The 13,387-nt window shown below is 53.9% G+C and overlaps 3 protein-coding genes across 3 annotated transcripts in view; all 3 read right to left on the bottom strand.

The window, feature by feature from the left end:
• Positions 1-150: 150 nt before the first annotated feature.
• On the bottom strand, positions 151-2,478 carry VOLCADRAFT_100323 (uncharacterized protein; the record flags this gene model as incomplete). The annotated part of the gene is made up of 4 exons (XM_002958933.1): positions 151-410; positions 1,669-1,819; positions 1,994-2,287; positions 2,470-2,478. The coding sequence occupies 4 exons, from the start codon at positions 2,476-2,478 to the stop codon at positions 151-153; spliced, it is 714 nt and encodes a 237-aa protein (XP_002958979.1).
• A 2,374-nt stretch (positions 2,479-4,852) lies between these two features.
• On the bottom strand, positions 4,853-8,501 carry VOLCADRAFT_100322 (uncharacterized protein; the record flags this gene model as incomplete). The annotated part of the gene is made up of 6 exons (XM_002958932.1): positions 4,853-4,907; positions 5,319-5,380; positions 5,780-5,863; positions 6,201-6,284; positions 7,574-7,845; positions 8,246-8,501. 6 exons carry the CDS (start codon positions 8,499-8,501, stop codon positions 4,853-4,855), a joined length of 813 nt encoding a protein of 270 aa, XP_002958978.1.
• A 1,118-nt stretch (positions 8,502-9,619) lies between these two features.
• The window catches only part of VOLCADRAFT_108402 (uncharacterized protein), a gene marked incomplete at its 3' end in the record, with an annotated part of 24,813 nt that continues 21,045 nt past the window's right edge, over positions 9,620-13,387 (bottom strand). Inside the window, exons 38-43 of the mRNA XM_002958931.1 lie at positions 12,858-13,035; positions 12,254-12,537; positions 12,112-12,165; positions 11,669-11,809; positions 10,196-10,600; positions 9,620-9,982 (exon numbers count right to left, since the gene is read on the bottom strand). Of these exons, the coding sequence (XP_002958977.1) occupies positions 9,620-9,982; positions 10,196-10,600; positions 11,669-11,809; positions 12,112-12,165; positions 12,254-12,537; positions 12,858-13,035 (1,425 nt within the window). The remainder of the gene's footprint in view (positions 9,983-10,195; positions 10,601-11,668; positions 11,810-12,111; positions 12,166-12,253; positions 12,538-12,857; positions 13,036-13,387) is intronic.

The raw sequence follows: 13,387 nt of genomic DNA, 5'->3' as shown, positions 1-13,387 counted from the left end.
GGAACCTCTGGGGCCTTATATGGTCAGCGAAATTCCAATCGTCATCCAGTAAGCTAAAATTGCGTCGGCCTACTGAAAGGCGATTTCTTCAGCCCACTCAGCGATCCGCGCTCTTGTACAGGGTTAGGGTTGGAATCCCTTGCACAAGGATCAGATCCACCACGGATCACAGACCTCCGTCACGAGCGCCACGGACGCACGATGGCGCTTGCATTGACACTTCACAAAGCTAGAGCAGTGAAACATCAATGCTTGATCCTTGCGGGGCTCGAACCCACAGGCAATAGCCCCCAGGGGCCGGGTCAAAAATAATACCAACCTATCCATGCCCAGCACATTATCCACAATCACCGGTTCCAGAAGACCAGAACTGCCGCACCCGCACTGGTTCTCTTCACCTCTGCCTGCAACTGCAAGCGCGCGGGGAGCACTTCCTTTTGCAGCGCCGCGAGGTCCATGCCGAGGTGCACAAGCATGGATTATCCAAGTTTGCAGGATGTTTACCGTACACACGTACCAGCAATGCTCTCAAGCTCTCGAAGGTAGTGGTAGTAGTAGCAGCAGTAGCAGCATGACGACCACGGTCATCGGTCCCGTCACAGGCCATGGATCAGGGGCGGCAACGGGACGTTGGGCCCACGTCCACTTCCATCTACTCATGCACCTTTCTATTACCGGTGTCACTTTTCATTCCATCCCATCCCGCCGACAAAGCGGCAGTCACGGGTTCACGCACTAACTGTGCTTCGGTGTGTATTCCGTTCGTCTCCGAAACCGCGCCTTTAATCGCCGCCATTGACAGGTGTACTATCTTGACTGAACAGCGAGTCGGGTTGGATAGCTGTCCTATGTAAAGTGAGCCCAGTGCCATGCAGTGCTTGTCGGTTAGTTAGTTGGTGGCGTGCTGAGATTGATCGTGCTGAGGCAACCGGTGGCGTGGCAGCGAATGTGGATGACAGATGATAAGAAGTGCCAAGAACTCGTGTAATGACAACCCCATTACACAAGGGTAAGGTGCCCAGCCATGCGCGTATATGTATTTGTATAACCTACAACGATATACAACTGTCACAACTGCCACAAATGTCAGAACCGTAACATCTACCATACAGCAAATGTACACGCACTTCTTGCCTGATTGTTTCGGCGGACTATTTTTCAGTTAACTTTCACAACTCATCGTACCTTCCAACACGTACAGATCTTGCCCTCGCTACCACGCTACTCTCCTCCACGAGACTGACTCCTACAACGGCCACAACCGCCACAACCGCCACAACGGCCACAACCGCCACAACCGCCTCAGCTCACCGACACGCACTCGGACCGCCACCAGTGCCCCCACCATACCTTAATACCCCAAATTCCTGGTGGCGCAGAAATACAAAAACGAAACCCCCTAAAACCCCTTCCAGCGCACCTTGCCTCCACCACGAGCCCACTACCGCTAAACTCGCTACATCCCACACTGACCAACAACGGTATCGTTACTACCGTTATTACCGTTGCTTCCGTTGGCCCCGCACACGCACTTTCCAGTAGCCAGATTATACACCCCTCTGGTCCCACAGCCCCTTCTTGGGCATGGCTTAGGGGGTGCCGGCGAATTCCACAAGTAGGTAGGTTTGTCACAGCTGTCGCAAACGGTAATGTACGACGCTGCCGTACTGCCGCTTAGCTCGGGCTGGTTGTCCGCAAAGGCCCTTACTGGCGGGAATATGAAGGTGCCGGGTGTGGCGGCTACTGCTCGTACGGAGACGGAGCTGGTTCCGGAGCGCAATGCCAGGTAGGAGAACGTGACCAGTTGGGGCCGGGTCTCCTGTGGGGTGAGGGGGGTCGGGGGGTTAAGGGGGGGAGGGGTTTTTAAGGGTTTGGGGGTAGGAGGGTAGAAGTACGAGGGTAGAAGGGTAGGGGGTTAGGAGGGTAGGAGGGTAAGGGTCAACTCCCAACCGACCCCGAAACTCCCAACCGCCAACTCCCAACCGTCACCCACCTGCGAGGGGCACATCGGCCACCACCAGCCGCGGAAGAAGGAGCTGCCGCCCCAGGCGCTGTCCGTCATGACCCAGTTCGCCCCGCAGCTCAGTCCCAACCCCCCGTCTTCCCCCCCCGCGCCGGCAGCTGTGTTTGGATCCAGCGGCTCCAGCCCCCCCGGCATCATGACGGCCAGGGTGACGGGGCCCAGGTCGTCGGGGCTGGTGAGCTGCAGGGTGAGCACCACCACGGAGCCCAGCGGTACCGAGCTGAGCCGCTGACCCGTGGGTCGGTCGGTCAGCGGGTCCAGCAGCTGCAGCGCCGTGTATGTGTGTATGTGTGTGTATGTGTGTATGTGTGTGGTTACAGAGTGGTATAGCTTCAATAGCGGCCCCGTTTCCCGAGGCAGTCCCCTGCTCTCCCCTGTGAGAGGGGCACTCAGATCCAATCACCCCATCCGACTTCAGAATGTATTCGTTGGGTTCAGCAACTCACCACCAGCATCCAACCAAATCTAGCGGATCAACTGCGCCTCAACTTAGTTCTTGGTCAGCTTGTAAATTGGATATGATCATGTCCTACTCCGTCCTCATGAGGGGCCACCTCCCAATTCAACACCCCTCACACTCCGAGGTGCTGGTAAGCGGATTTAAACCCAGTCATTCCAGGAGCAGAAGTCAGGCCTTAACCTCTGCCAGCCAACTGCATGCATGTATATATGTGTACACAGATTGTCATCCTAGTGCTTAGATGCACCAGAATTCCCACCCTCCACTCCATAGCCACTGCTTGTGTTCACGTGTATGTATGTGTGAATGCTCTCTTTCGCCACCCCCTTTACCTGCCCCCTGCTCCTCACCGGCTCCACGGTACACGTTGGGCAACGGTGTACATGGCTCTCACATGTGACCCCGTGGGATTGCAGTGAGCACCATCAGCATGTACCACCTGTCACGGGCGCCCATTGACCCCACCATAACACCCAATCAGTGTACGGCAATCCTGGTGAGGAGGTGGCAGGAGGTGAGGATTGAGGGAAGGCCGAGGGATAGAGGGGAGGCAGGGAAGCAGAATATCCTAGGGCTTTCTATCCCTGAGGGTGTTTTGTGTTGAAGTCCTCTCTTCCCCTCTTTTGGTGCTACTAGCCCTCGGCATGGCACCTGTGTGTGTGGAGCAATGCATCATGATCCTAAGGGCCCCATCCCTTGCATGGCTGCAATTGTGGAACCAAGAAACAATACGATGCTGTTTGCATCAGTTATGGTTGAGTTCCAGCTGAGGTGCAATCGGTTTCCGTTGAGTTTCCGCCCAGTTTTACATTCCACTGCCCATGGCCCACCGTGCACCCAATTGAAATCCAGACAACAACTTCACCTGTCACTGTGTGCAACATGCAGATCCTAGTCATGATGCATGCCAAGCGTCAGCACCCAGTACTGATAGAGATTACATGTGGGATGGCAGCCATGGACGTGCCAGGGCCCCCAAAACGTACAAAAGATGAGGAGCCCCAAATGACCCCCATGCTTCTCACCTCCAGAGAGGAGAGGAACCTCGGGCCAGGCTCACTGCTTGCCCCCCACAATCATGATGCATCCATGTGCAACACCTCCTCCATCCACCCCAAAAAATACGTGTGCAGTGATGCAGGTACCCAACTCACACCAATAACTGCGTGTCATTTCAGTCTGGCTTCTCAAATGCTTTCCATACAAATGCAACCAGGCATATCATGCAAATGCCATATTTAGTTAGTAACAGGAGTCTAGGTGTGTCTAGTGAAACACACATGCCATGCATGGCCCATCATCCTTACTCAACCATGGCCTCCTCCTGCTCACCCACTGGCTCCATCAAAGTCAGCACATACAGGCCACTGTCCGGGCAGCAGTGGCAGCTGTCATGATGCCGCTGCAGCAGTTACAACTGCTCACACATGCTGGCATCCTCATTCACTGCCACCTCTACCAACACCACACCGCTGCCAGCATCATTCATGCCTATGGTTGGGCAGAAGTTTAGAATGGCAAGCGTTCTATACTAATTCTAATTAGAATTCTAATTAGAATTTAGAAATAAATTTAGAACAAGGGGGTCAACTTTTCGCTGGGAGCTCTGATTTAAATTATTTTTGGACCATTGCGACGGCTTATGCTTTAATTGGATATTTCCGGGGTTTTTATACAGGTCTGACACTCTGGAGGATCCAACCACGGCACCCCCCCTTCAATTCGGCCAGAAAACGTCTGTGATACTCATCAAAAGTCAACAAAACCCTGCACACTCACGCGTTCCTGAACCCTACAACCGGTTTACATAACCCTTGCGCAGGGTTTCTGGGCGCCCAGAAAAGGTCTGAAGAGTCAATTCAAGTCAAACAGTCAGTCCCTGTCCTGCTCACAGCAGTCTCAAGGAGCACTGAATACAGTTACATGGCAACTGCGTTCTCCTTGGAATTGGCACCTCTGAGTACTTCGTGGTAAGCCTTGGCATCCAGTGTCTACTTGCCATACTGGTATGAGACGCTTGTGGGCGTTGGAAAAGGAGGTTTGGAAGGTCCTGGGCCCGTATCTGCCATCTTTCACCTCAAAAAGCAACATTTGCGGTCGGAAAAGACAACTTTTGGCACGTTCTAATGGGTGTACGGCATTAGAATAATATTATAATATTATAAACCCTTGTAAGCAGGCCTTTCTAAATTCTAGCTTAGAATTCTAATCAGAATTAGAATATATTATTTCTAAGTTTCTAAAGGGTGCCCAACCCTATTCATGCCATCATCTGCACAACTGCCATCCTTGTATGGCCCCTGTACAGCCAAGTCCACTACCTACACACTCAAGCATCCACCCAGCTCAACTCCAGTTCATGGTCTATTTCACAGCTTCAGCTGCTTCTGGGGTGCTACGGCAAAAGCACTCTCCACCTTGTCGCTGGCACCAGCAGAGCCACGGTTACCAAAGCTGCTACTGAGACCCCTCACCCGTGGTGCCAGATTCACCAGTGATGTTAATATCCTGATTGCTGCTGCTGCCGCCACTGCTGCTACTGCAGCATCCTAAGTCCTGAAGGAACCCCTGAAACAACTCTCTGTCACAGAGAACAGTGGGCGGTATGTCCGCCACACTGCACCACTGCTGCTGCAGTGCATATTGAACCGCCCAGGTGGCGTGAACACGCAATGCATACTCTGATGGGGCTGTGCCGCAGGCAAGGTTGAGAAGGCGGCCATCCAGGTCACCCAGCTTCACTGATTTCTGATGCCCACCTTCATCTGTATACTCAAACAGCACCTTGTCCTTGTGCTTCTTGTGCAGCAGCACCACCTGTGAAACAAGACTCACTGGGGATCAGCTATAGACAGTTTGGTACACACTGCAGTGATGGAGATGACAGGTGTGCTTCCCTCCAGGTGAAGGGAAGCACAGTGATGACAGCATGTCCGGACATGGATCCATGGCTGGTGTGCGTGGCTGGATTTGGGTACCCGGTGCCAGCATTAACCTCAAGCCATGTAATTGCTCTTGCTCATGGTCTTCACCCCTCACAATGTGCAGGTTCAACCAGCAAGGGTCCTGTACCTAGCATGTGTCAGTGTCCCTGGACCAGCACAAGCATGTCATACCTTGAGTTCCACGGGGGTGACCTGCACATTTCATGCAATACAGCTCGAGTTAGCATGCATAGAGTTGGGACAAGGCTAGATGCTTGTGCCTAACACACATATCCAGGCAAAAGGCTACCACAAGCATGATTGCAGCACATATAGTACATGTTACTGTGTATGGAACTCACAAAATCTCACCGTGAACACAAAGCTGTCAAAGTGCTTCTTGATGTTGCAGTGCATGAGCAGAATGTTGCATGGGTCGTTGATCTTGACATCTTTCTGCACACACACAGACAGATGTTCAGGCAGTGTGTGTGCAGTCCCCATTAACCCTAAGGCACTGATTGGGTCAGTAACTCATGGGTTACCCATGGGTTACCCATCTTCAACCTCCGGTAGCCCTTTGGTAACCCCCTTGTAAGTTCCTACCCAGCAGGAGGGGTAACACGGCCCCAGGGTAAACCCCTCCATTGCCCTGGATTATGGACATATGTATGGGCCCATAGGCTACTCGTCTTATATGCTTCCCACATCGTAATTTCCGCTTAAGGATACTTTTGAAAATGTAAACATTAGCAACCTACAGTATCATGGTATCTCAGGAAGCATTGCTCACCATTTCAACCTTAAGGTCTCTAATGCTGGCATCACACACGCAAGGAATAAGCAATAAGTACCTATATGTTGGCCTGTTTGGCTGCTGTAAAATGAGAGCTTGTAGATGAGTACAGGAGAAGGGGCGAATGCTGGCAGCACACACACAAGTCGACGACAGGTCTTCACTAAATGGATGCCTTTGGTTGTCATCCATTGTTATATAATAGTTCTCATTGTGAAAACATGAGGCAATCCATCCTGAGGTCGGCCGACATATTACCAGCTGGGGGTGGTTGTACACATATGTGCATGCTGCTTTGCCTCCATTGATACTCCTAACAAGCACATTCAAGCTGAATCACAGCTAATTAGCTTGTAAACTCATGTAATGCACACTCATGGCTGGTCTTTTAATTAGACAGACATGCTAAAATAAGTGATGACCACTATCACCAATTCAGTCAATCATATTCGAATATGAATGTGAATTCACTGCCAGCATTGTTCCTATTGACCATACATACAATGCACACATATAATCCATGTTGCAATACTGGTGTGTATGGTGGCAAAAATGGTGGCGTTCTAGCATTCACATGTGTGGACCACCACAACAAGACCATTGACCGTCTTTCTGCAGCACAGGCCCACACTTATGGTGCACCTCATTTAGCAATGAGGTGGGAGATCTCCCACCCAAGACCCTCAACACTCTTAAGAGAGCCTGCTCTGAAAATGAGCAGACTCTGGATATATCCATATAGTGTGTTGCATTGGTCATGTGTAGAGCTGGAATTAGCAGGTCAGGAAGGGGCACTTAAGCTACTGGCTGACCTTACATTGCCACCCACTGGCTGGTCCGGGTGGCGGTAAGTGCCTGGATCTTTTGATAGGAATATTTATTGGCTTCACTGGCGGCTTCTCGTGGTCCCCAATTTGCTCTGCCTATGTACACTTGTTCGTCCGCCTCCTTGCATCTAGGCTGCAGCTGTGCGCCTTATCCTTAGGTCTAAGTTTCACAACAAGGCATGTTTTGGTGCAGCAATGTTCATAATTGGGGATTCACAAGTGATTGGTGAAGACATGTATGTTTGAATGTGAAGGTGAATGTAAACATAGGTTACCCTGTCTGTTACCCATCGGTACTGTATTACCCCGACACCTTTGTTACCCATTGGTAAGGGGCTACCCATACCTTACCCACCTCCCTTCGTACATAGCCACATGGGTAACCCCTACCCCTACACCCTGGGTTACACTTAAGGGGGGGTTACCCCCGTTTTATGCCATAGGGTAACCAGATGACCAGGGACCTGGCATGTTTGGAACCCTTAGAAGCACACATGGGCTGTCACCCAGCAAAATGTGGTGTACTACTGCATATACACTCACCATGGGGGGCCACCACCTCTGGTAGATGTGGCTGGCAGTCACATCCTGCAATGGCAGTTGGACACCTGACACTGCACACATGGCATATCGTGGCTGCAGCTCGCCTGTGTAGTGCTGCAATGCAGCCGGGCGGTACTCGGACTCCACAGAAGAGTTTGACCGTGGCCTGTAGGCATGCTGGAGCACCGGCTTGAGCACCGGCTTGAGCACCGCCTTCACCCCTATCAATGCCCTGGCGACCTTCATGACCAGTGCATCCATAGCACTGTCACCTGCATGGTGGGAAGAGTATGCATCTGCATACTCTTCCGGTCAGTCGGGCAATCGGTTACCATTGGGTCACACACAGCTGTGCCCACAGCAGCAGAGGTAGAACCCCACCGGCCGATGGCCATCCTACTTCGCCACGCTCCTCGTGATTGCTCAACCACATAAGTATTAACACTTATGCAACAGTAGCAGGTAATAATACTAATGGCAATCGCGTATTTCGCCCGCGCGCAAAAATGCCCATCGACGGCATGGCCCACACATCAGACTTTTATAACTGGAGACACGGCTTATAAGTCTGTATATCCATATACTTTACTGGCACAACAGTCAGCTGATCATGGGGGTTGGGCGACAAAGCCACGTCATCACAGCATCCCGTCCTGTTTCGGCACGACTCACCACCCGCAAGGCGATTCTTCTCCTTCAGGAGCTCCGCAAGCTGTTCCTGCAGGCCCGCAAGCTGCCTGTCCAGGGCCAACTCTTTTGCGCGCAGATAGCTCCGCTCCTCCTTATCTTCTTCCGCTTCGAGCTTGTCCTCAACTTCTATGATCTTGACCTCAAGCACTTTGATCTTGCCCTGAAGGTCTTTGATCTTGCCCTGAAGGTCTTTGATCTTGTCCTCAAGGCCTGCCTTCTCTTTCGCCACCTCTTCCATCTTTGCCTAAAATTTCGTTGTAAATTATCTTAGACATAAGCTAATCATCACAACTCGCGTGTTAGATAATAATGCACGCCACTTCTGCCGTACTTGAACTTACTTGCCTCTTTGGCGCGCGCGTTTTCTTCACCATTCCTGCTAGTATGGTTACTACCATAAACCCTTACATTCCCCCATGCTCGCCTCCTTCGCCTCTCTCCCTCGTCGCCACCTCCTCTTCCTACCTCGTCACCACCTCCTCTTCCTACCTCGTCACCACCTCCTCGACCATGCGTTCCCGTGCGCTCCCATTCGTTCCAGGTAAGTGAGGGCTCGCTTGCACACCAATAGGCGCGGATAACACAGATCGGACACGGCAGCTGGTGATGGAGATAGCGTTCTGCATCCCAGCCTTCGGCGTGGGCGGCCCGGGCCCAGGGCCGACACTCCACTACGACTTCTCTTTCTAAAATCGTAGGAAGACCACCTCACAAGGACCGTTCGTTTCCCAGCTGCTGCAATGCTTGACCTGGACTCTTATCGAATAGCGAGTCGGGTTGGATAGCTGTCCTATGTAAAGTGAGCCCAGTGCCATGCAGTGCTTGTCGGTTAGTTAGTTGGTGGCGTGCTGAGATTGATCGTGCTGAGGCAACCGATGGCGTGGCAGCGAATGTGGATGACAGATGATAAGTGGTGCCAAGAAATCGTGTAATGACAACCCAACTACACAAGGGTAAGGTGCCCAGCCATGCGCGTATATGTATTTGTATAACCTACAACGGTATACAACTGACACAACTGTCACACATACCATACACTGCAAATGTACACGTAATTCTTGTCTGATTGTTTTTACCAGATTACTTTTAAGCTGGTTTTAATTTCTCACAACTCATCGTACCTTCCAACACGTACAGATCTTGCCCTCGCTACCCCGCTACTCTCCTCCACGAGACTGACTCCTACAACCGCCACAACCGCCTCTGCTCACCGACACGCACTCGGACCGCCACCAGTGCCCCCACCATACCTTAATACCCTAAATTCCTGGTGGCGCAGAAATACAAAAACGAAACCCCCTAAAACCCCTTCCAGCGCACCTTGCCTCCACCACGAGCCCACTACCGCTAAACTCGCTACATCCCACACTGACCAACAACGGTATCGTTACTACCGTTAATACCGTTGCTTCCGTTGGACCCGCACACGCACTTTCCAGTAGCCAGATTACACACCCCTCTGGTCCCACAGCCCCTTCTTGGGCATGGCTTAGGGGGTGCCGGCGAATTCCGCAAGTAGGTAGGTTTGTCACAGCTGTCGCAAACGGTAATGTACGACGCTGCCGTACTGCCGCTTAGCTCGGGCTGGTTGTCCGCAAAGGCCCTTACTGGCGGGAATATGAAGGTGCCGGGTGTGGCGGCTACTGCTCGTACGGAGACGGAGCTGGTTCCGGAGCGCAATGCCAGGTAGGAGAACGTGACCAGTTGGGGCCGGGTCTCCTGGGGGGTGAGGGGGGTTGGGGGGTTAAGGGGGGGAGGGGAGGGGGGAGGGGTTTTTAAGGGTTTGGGGGTAGGAGGGTAGAAGTACGAGGGTAGAAGGGTAGGGGGTTACGAGGGTAGGAAGGTAGCAAGTTAGGAGGGTAAGGGTCAACTCTCAACCGTAAATTCCCAAACCCCGAAACTCCCAACCGCCAACTCCCAACCGTCACCCACCTGCGAGGGGCACATCGGCCACCACCAGCCGCGGAAGAAGGAGCTGCCGCCCCAGGCGCTGTCCGTCATGACCCAGTTCGCCCCGCAGCTCAGTCCCAACCCCCCCCCGCCTCCCCCCCCCGCGCCGGCAGCTGTGTTTGGATCCAGCGGCTCCAGCCCCCCCGGCATCATGACGGCCAGGGTGACGGGGCCCAGGTCGTCGGGGCTGGTGAGCTGCAGGGTGAGCACCACCACGGAGCCCAGCGGTACCGAGCTGAGCCGCTGACCCGTGGGTCGGTCGGTCAGCGGGTCCAGCAGCTGCAGCGCCGCCTCCACGAACAGCCCTCGATAGGTGGGGTACGGCAGGAGTGCGGAGGGTACGAAGTGGAGGGAGGCGGATACGGTTACCTCCCCACGGCCCGCGACCTGGGGGGAATGTGTGTGTGTTGGGGGGGGAGAGGAGTGGGGGAGAGAAGGGGGGGGAGAGGAGGAGGTGAGAGATTGGAGAGATGCAAGGTGGAAAAGCCATCCACGTGAAATCACGATCACTGCCCTGCCCTACACAAATAGGGGTTTAAGCCTACCACCTTGTCCGTACAGATATACATATGGGCTATATCGGCTTTATGTATACGCCCGGCTAGCCCCCCCGGAAAAGACTACCCTAGAGTCGCTTGCAGCAGTCAGGTCCTCCTCCCGCATCGGTCACGACACGTGACACGATACAATGACGGTTTGAGCAGGGGGGGCTATTACGCAGGTTAACGTAGATGTATGACTCACACTGTGGGCCGCGAGAGCCGGGGGCCGAAGCCGAAACACAGCGCAAGGGTTGGGAGCACACAGCACAAGTCGGTTAGTCTTGTGTGCTCCCGACCCCTACTCAGACTGCCAACACTCTACGCAGCCACTCCGCAGCCCCTCCATCCGGGGGGGGGGGTGGCGCTGCAGTGAACACACCACGAATAGCTTTCAGGTCCCGCTAGAGCGAGTCCACAAGTCTCAGCTACGGCAAAGTCAAAAGGCTCTCTGAAACAACCCCCCAAAACACAACCAACGACGGGATTCCAAGGGAAAAATAACAAAAAAATAAAAATACGGTTAGGGCAGCCCAGGCAGGGGAGGGCTCCTGATACACATAACAAGCCAACAAAAAAACCTCCAAGAGAGAAAGGCTAAGAGAGCTCGACACCACAAGACGTCTTGCAGCCACCTTACAACGACTGGCCTCTACCTGTCCCTTCCTGGGCTGGTCCAGGGGAGAAGTAGCCATAGAAAGAAAAGGGACCACGCACAAGCTCGATCACCACTGCAGGAGCCCGGGATAGACCGGCGAAACCACAAAAGCGATAGTGTTGCCATGACACATCTGTATATATGCATGTGTATACCTGTATGTATGTACATATGTATATATGTCACCTACCGAGAAGTCCAGTACCGCCGGCGAGGATGAAGATGAAGGTGAAGGTGACGACACATTTTCACCTGCACCTGCACCCGCACTGGCCGCCATGTCGCGTGTCTCCTTCTGTTGCAGTTGGTGCCATGACGTGGTGTTGGTGACGGCAGTAGCAGTTGTAGTGGTGGTTGTGTAACTGCCGCCGCCTCCACTGCTGCTGCCGCTGACGATGGCTCCACGCGGGGGGGTTGAAGGTGGTGGCGGCGCAAAGGTGGCCTGCGGGGGTTAGAGCCGGTGGCACATACATACGTACATACAGTCTTTCTGTCTGCATGTCTCAATTACAGGGTGGTTAACTTCGCCAGCGGCCATGCATCATCCATATGATGGGGGGCCACCTCCCATTTCAACACTCCTCAAACACCCGTGGAGCCGGCAGGCGGATTTGAACCCGGGTCGGCCGGGAGCAGAAGTCAGGCCTTAACCTCTGCCAGCCGCCTACCTATCTGTCTTTCTGTCTACCTGCCTGGTGCACCTGGTGGATAATAGTCGTGTCCTGGCAGTGGTTTGCTACGGATAGAAGGCTAGGCTGGCGGCATACGGGACACAGTACAGCGCAACTTATCAGGAAACGCATAAAAACATATGCACATACAATCGTACGGTGTCGTACACACCTGCAGTACAGTGACTCCGTTGACTGCCGCCGTCACGTTCACGTCGGGTATGCCACTCCCCCGCAATCCGTCGTACTCACTCAACGCCACCACCGCCAGGCCCTGCTCCCGCCACGAGTACGACACCGAGAAGATGCCGTACCCCTCCGGCGGTGGCGGATTTGCCACGTAAGCCGCCAGCTTTGGCAGTAGCTGGTGATTGACACCCGTACGCAGCAGCAGTAGCAGACTCAACGCCTGATCCTCCAGGGAGGCGGCTGAGGAGGTGGCGCCGGAGGAGCCACCTGCATGTACGTGTGTATGTACGTGTGTATGTATGTACATGACAGGTTCTGGAATAGAGGTATTGGTAGGTGGGTAGTATGTATGCTTGTATGTATGTGGGTGGGGTGGGTGTACAGGTGCTTAGGTACAAGTTCCGTACACAAATGCGAAGGTGGGAGGTAAGCCAGGTTCGTAATCTGGCAATCCATAAAGGGAGGTTCTGGTCCGGGTTTCTAAACCCCTCAAAACCCCTCCACCCCCCTCTCTTCAATTTCCCCCCCTAATCTCCCCCCCCGCTCTAAGGGGGCCCCTCCAGGGCGCCATCACGTAATGGACCCACCGCCGGTATCCGCCGCCACGTATGTCGTACGGCCCTGCACCCTCAGCGCCGAGATGACGTCATCCACTGTATCGTTTACCAGGTGTGCAGCCGAGAGGACGGAGTCTTTAACCGAATCGTTCACCGACCCACGGGTCATCATGTTCCTCAGCAGCAGCAGGGACACCAGCACGCGAGTCTGCCAGGGAACGACGTAATGGAGGGGGGGACAATGTACGACACCGGGGAGCACACAGTCGAGGCAACCAGAGCAAGAGGGGGGGATAAATGAACGAAGGAGGAGCTGCTCCCCACCGTGTGCACGTGTGTGTGTGTTTTGCCAGACCGGAGGGGGGGCACCCCTACATGCCGTACCAAGACCGGTCAGGAAACCCCTTCCCCCCTATCACAGTCATCCCGGTGTGTTTTGGGTTGCTTGGTGGCCAGCGGCAGTCCCAGCTGTAGCAGTCGGCAATGAGACGTGAGACCCCCCCACCCCCTGCCGCTTCACTCGTTCGTGGTTCGTCTTTTCCCCCCTGCCCCCCCCCCCT

This window comes from Volvox carteri, assembly GCF_000143455.1.
Source record: "Volvox carteri f. nagariensis unplaced genomic scaffold VOLCAscaffold_113, whole genome shotgun sequence".
Lineage (NCBI taxonomy): Eukaryota > Viridiplantae > Chlorophyta > Chlorophyceae > Chlamydomonadales > Volvocaceae > Volvox > Volvox carteri.
Note: the sequence above shows the minus strand (reverse complement) of the source record. Positions and strands in the feature narration are given on the sequence as shown.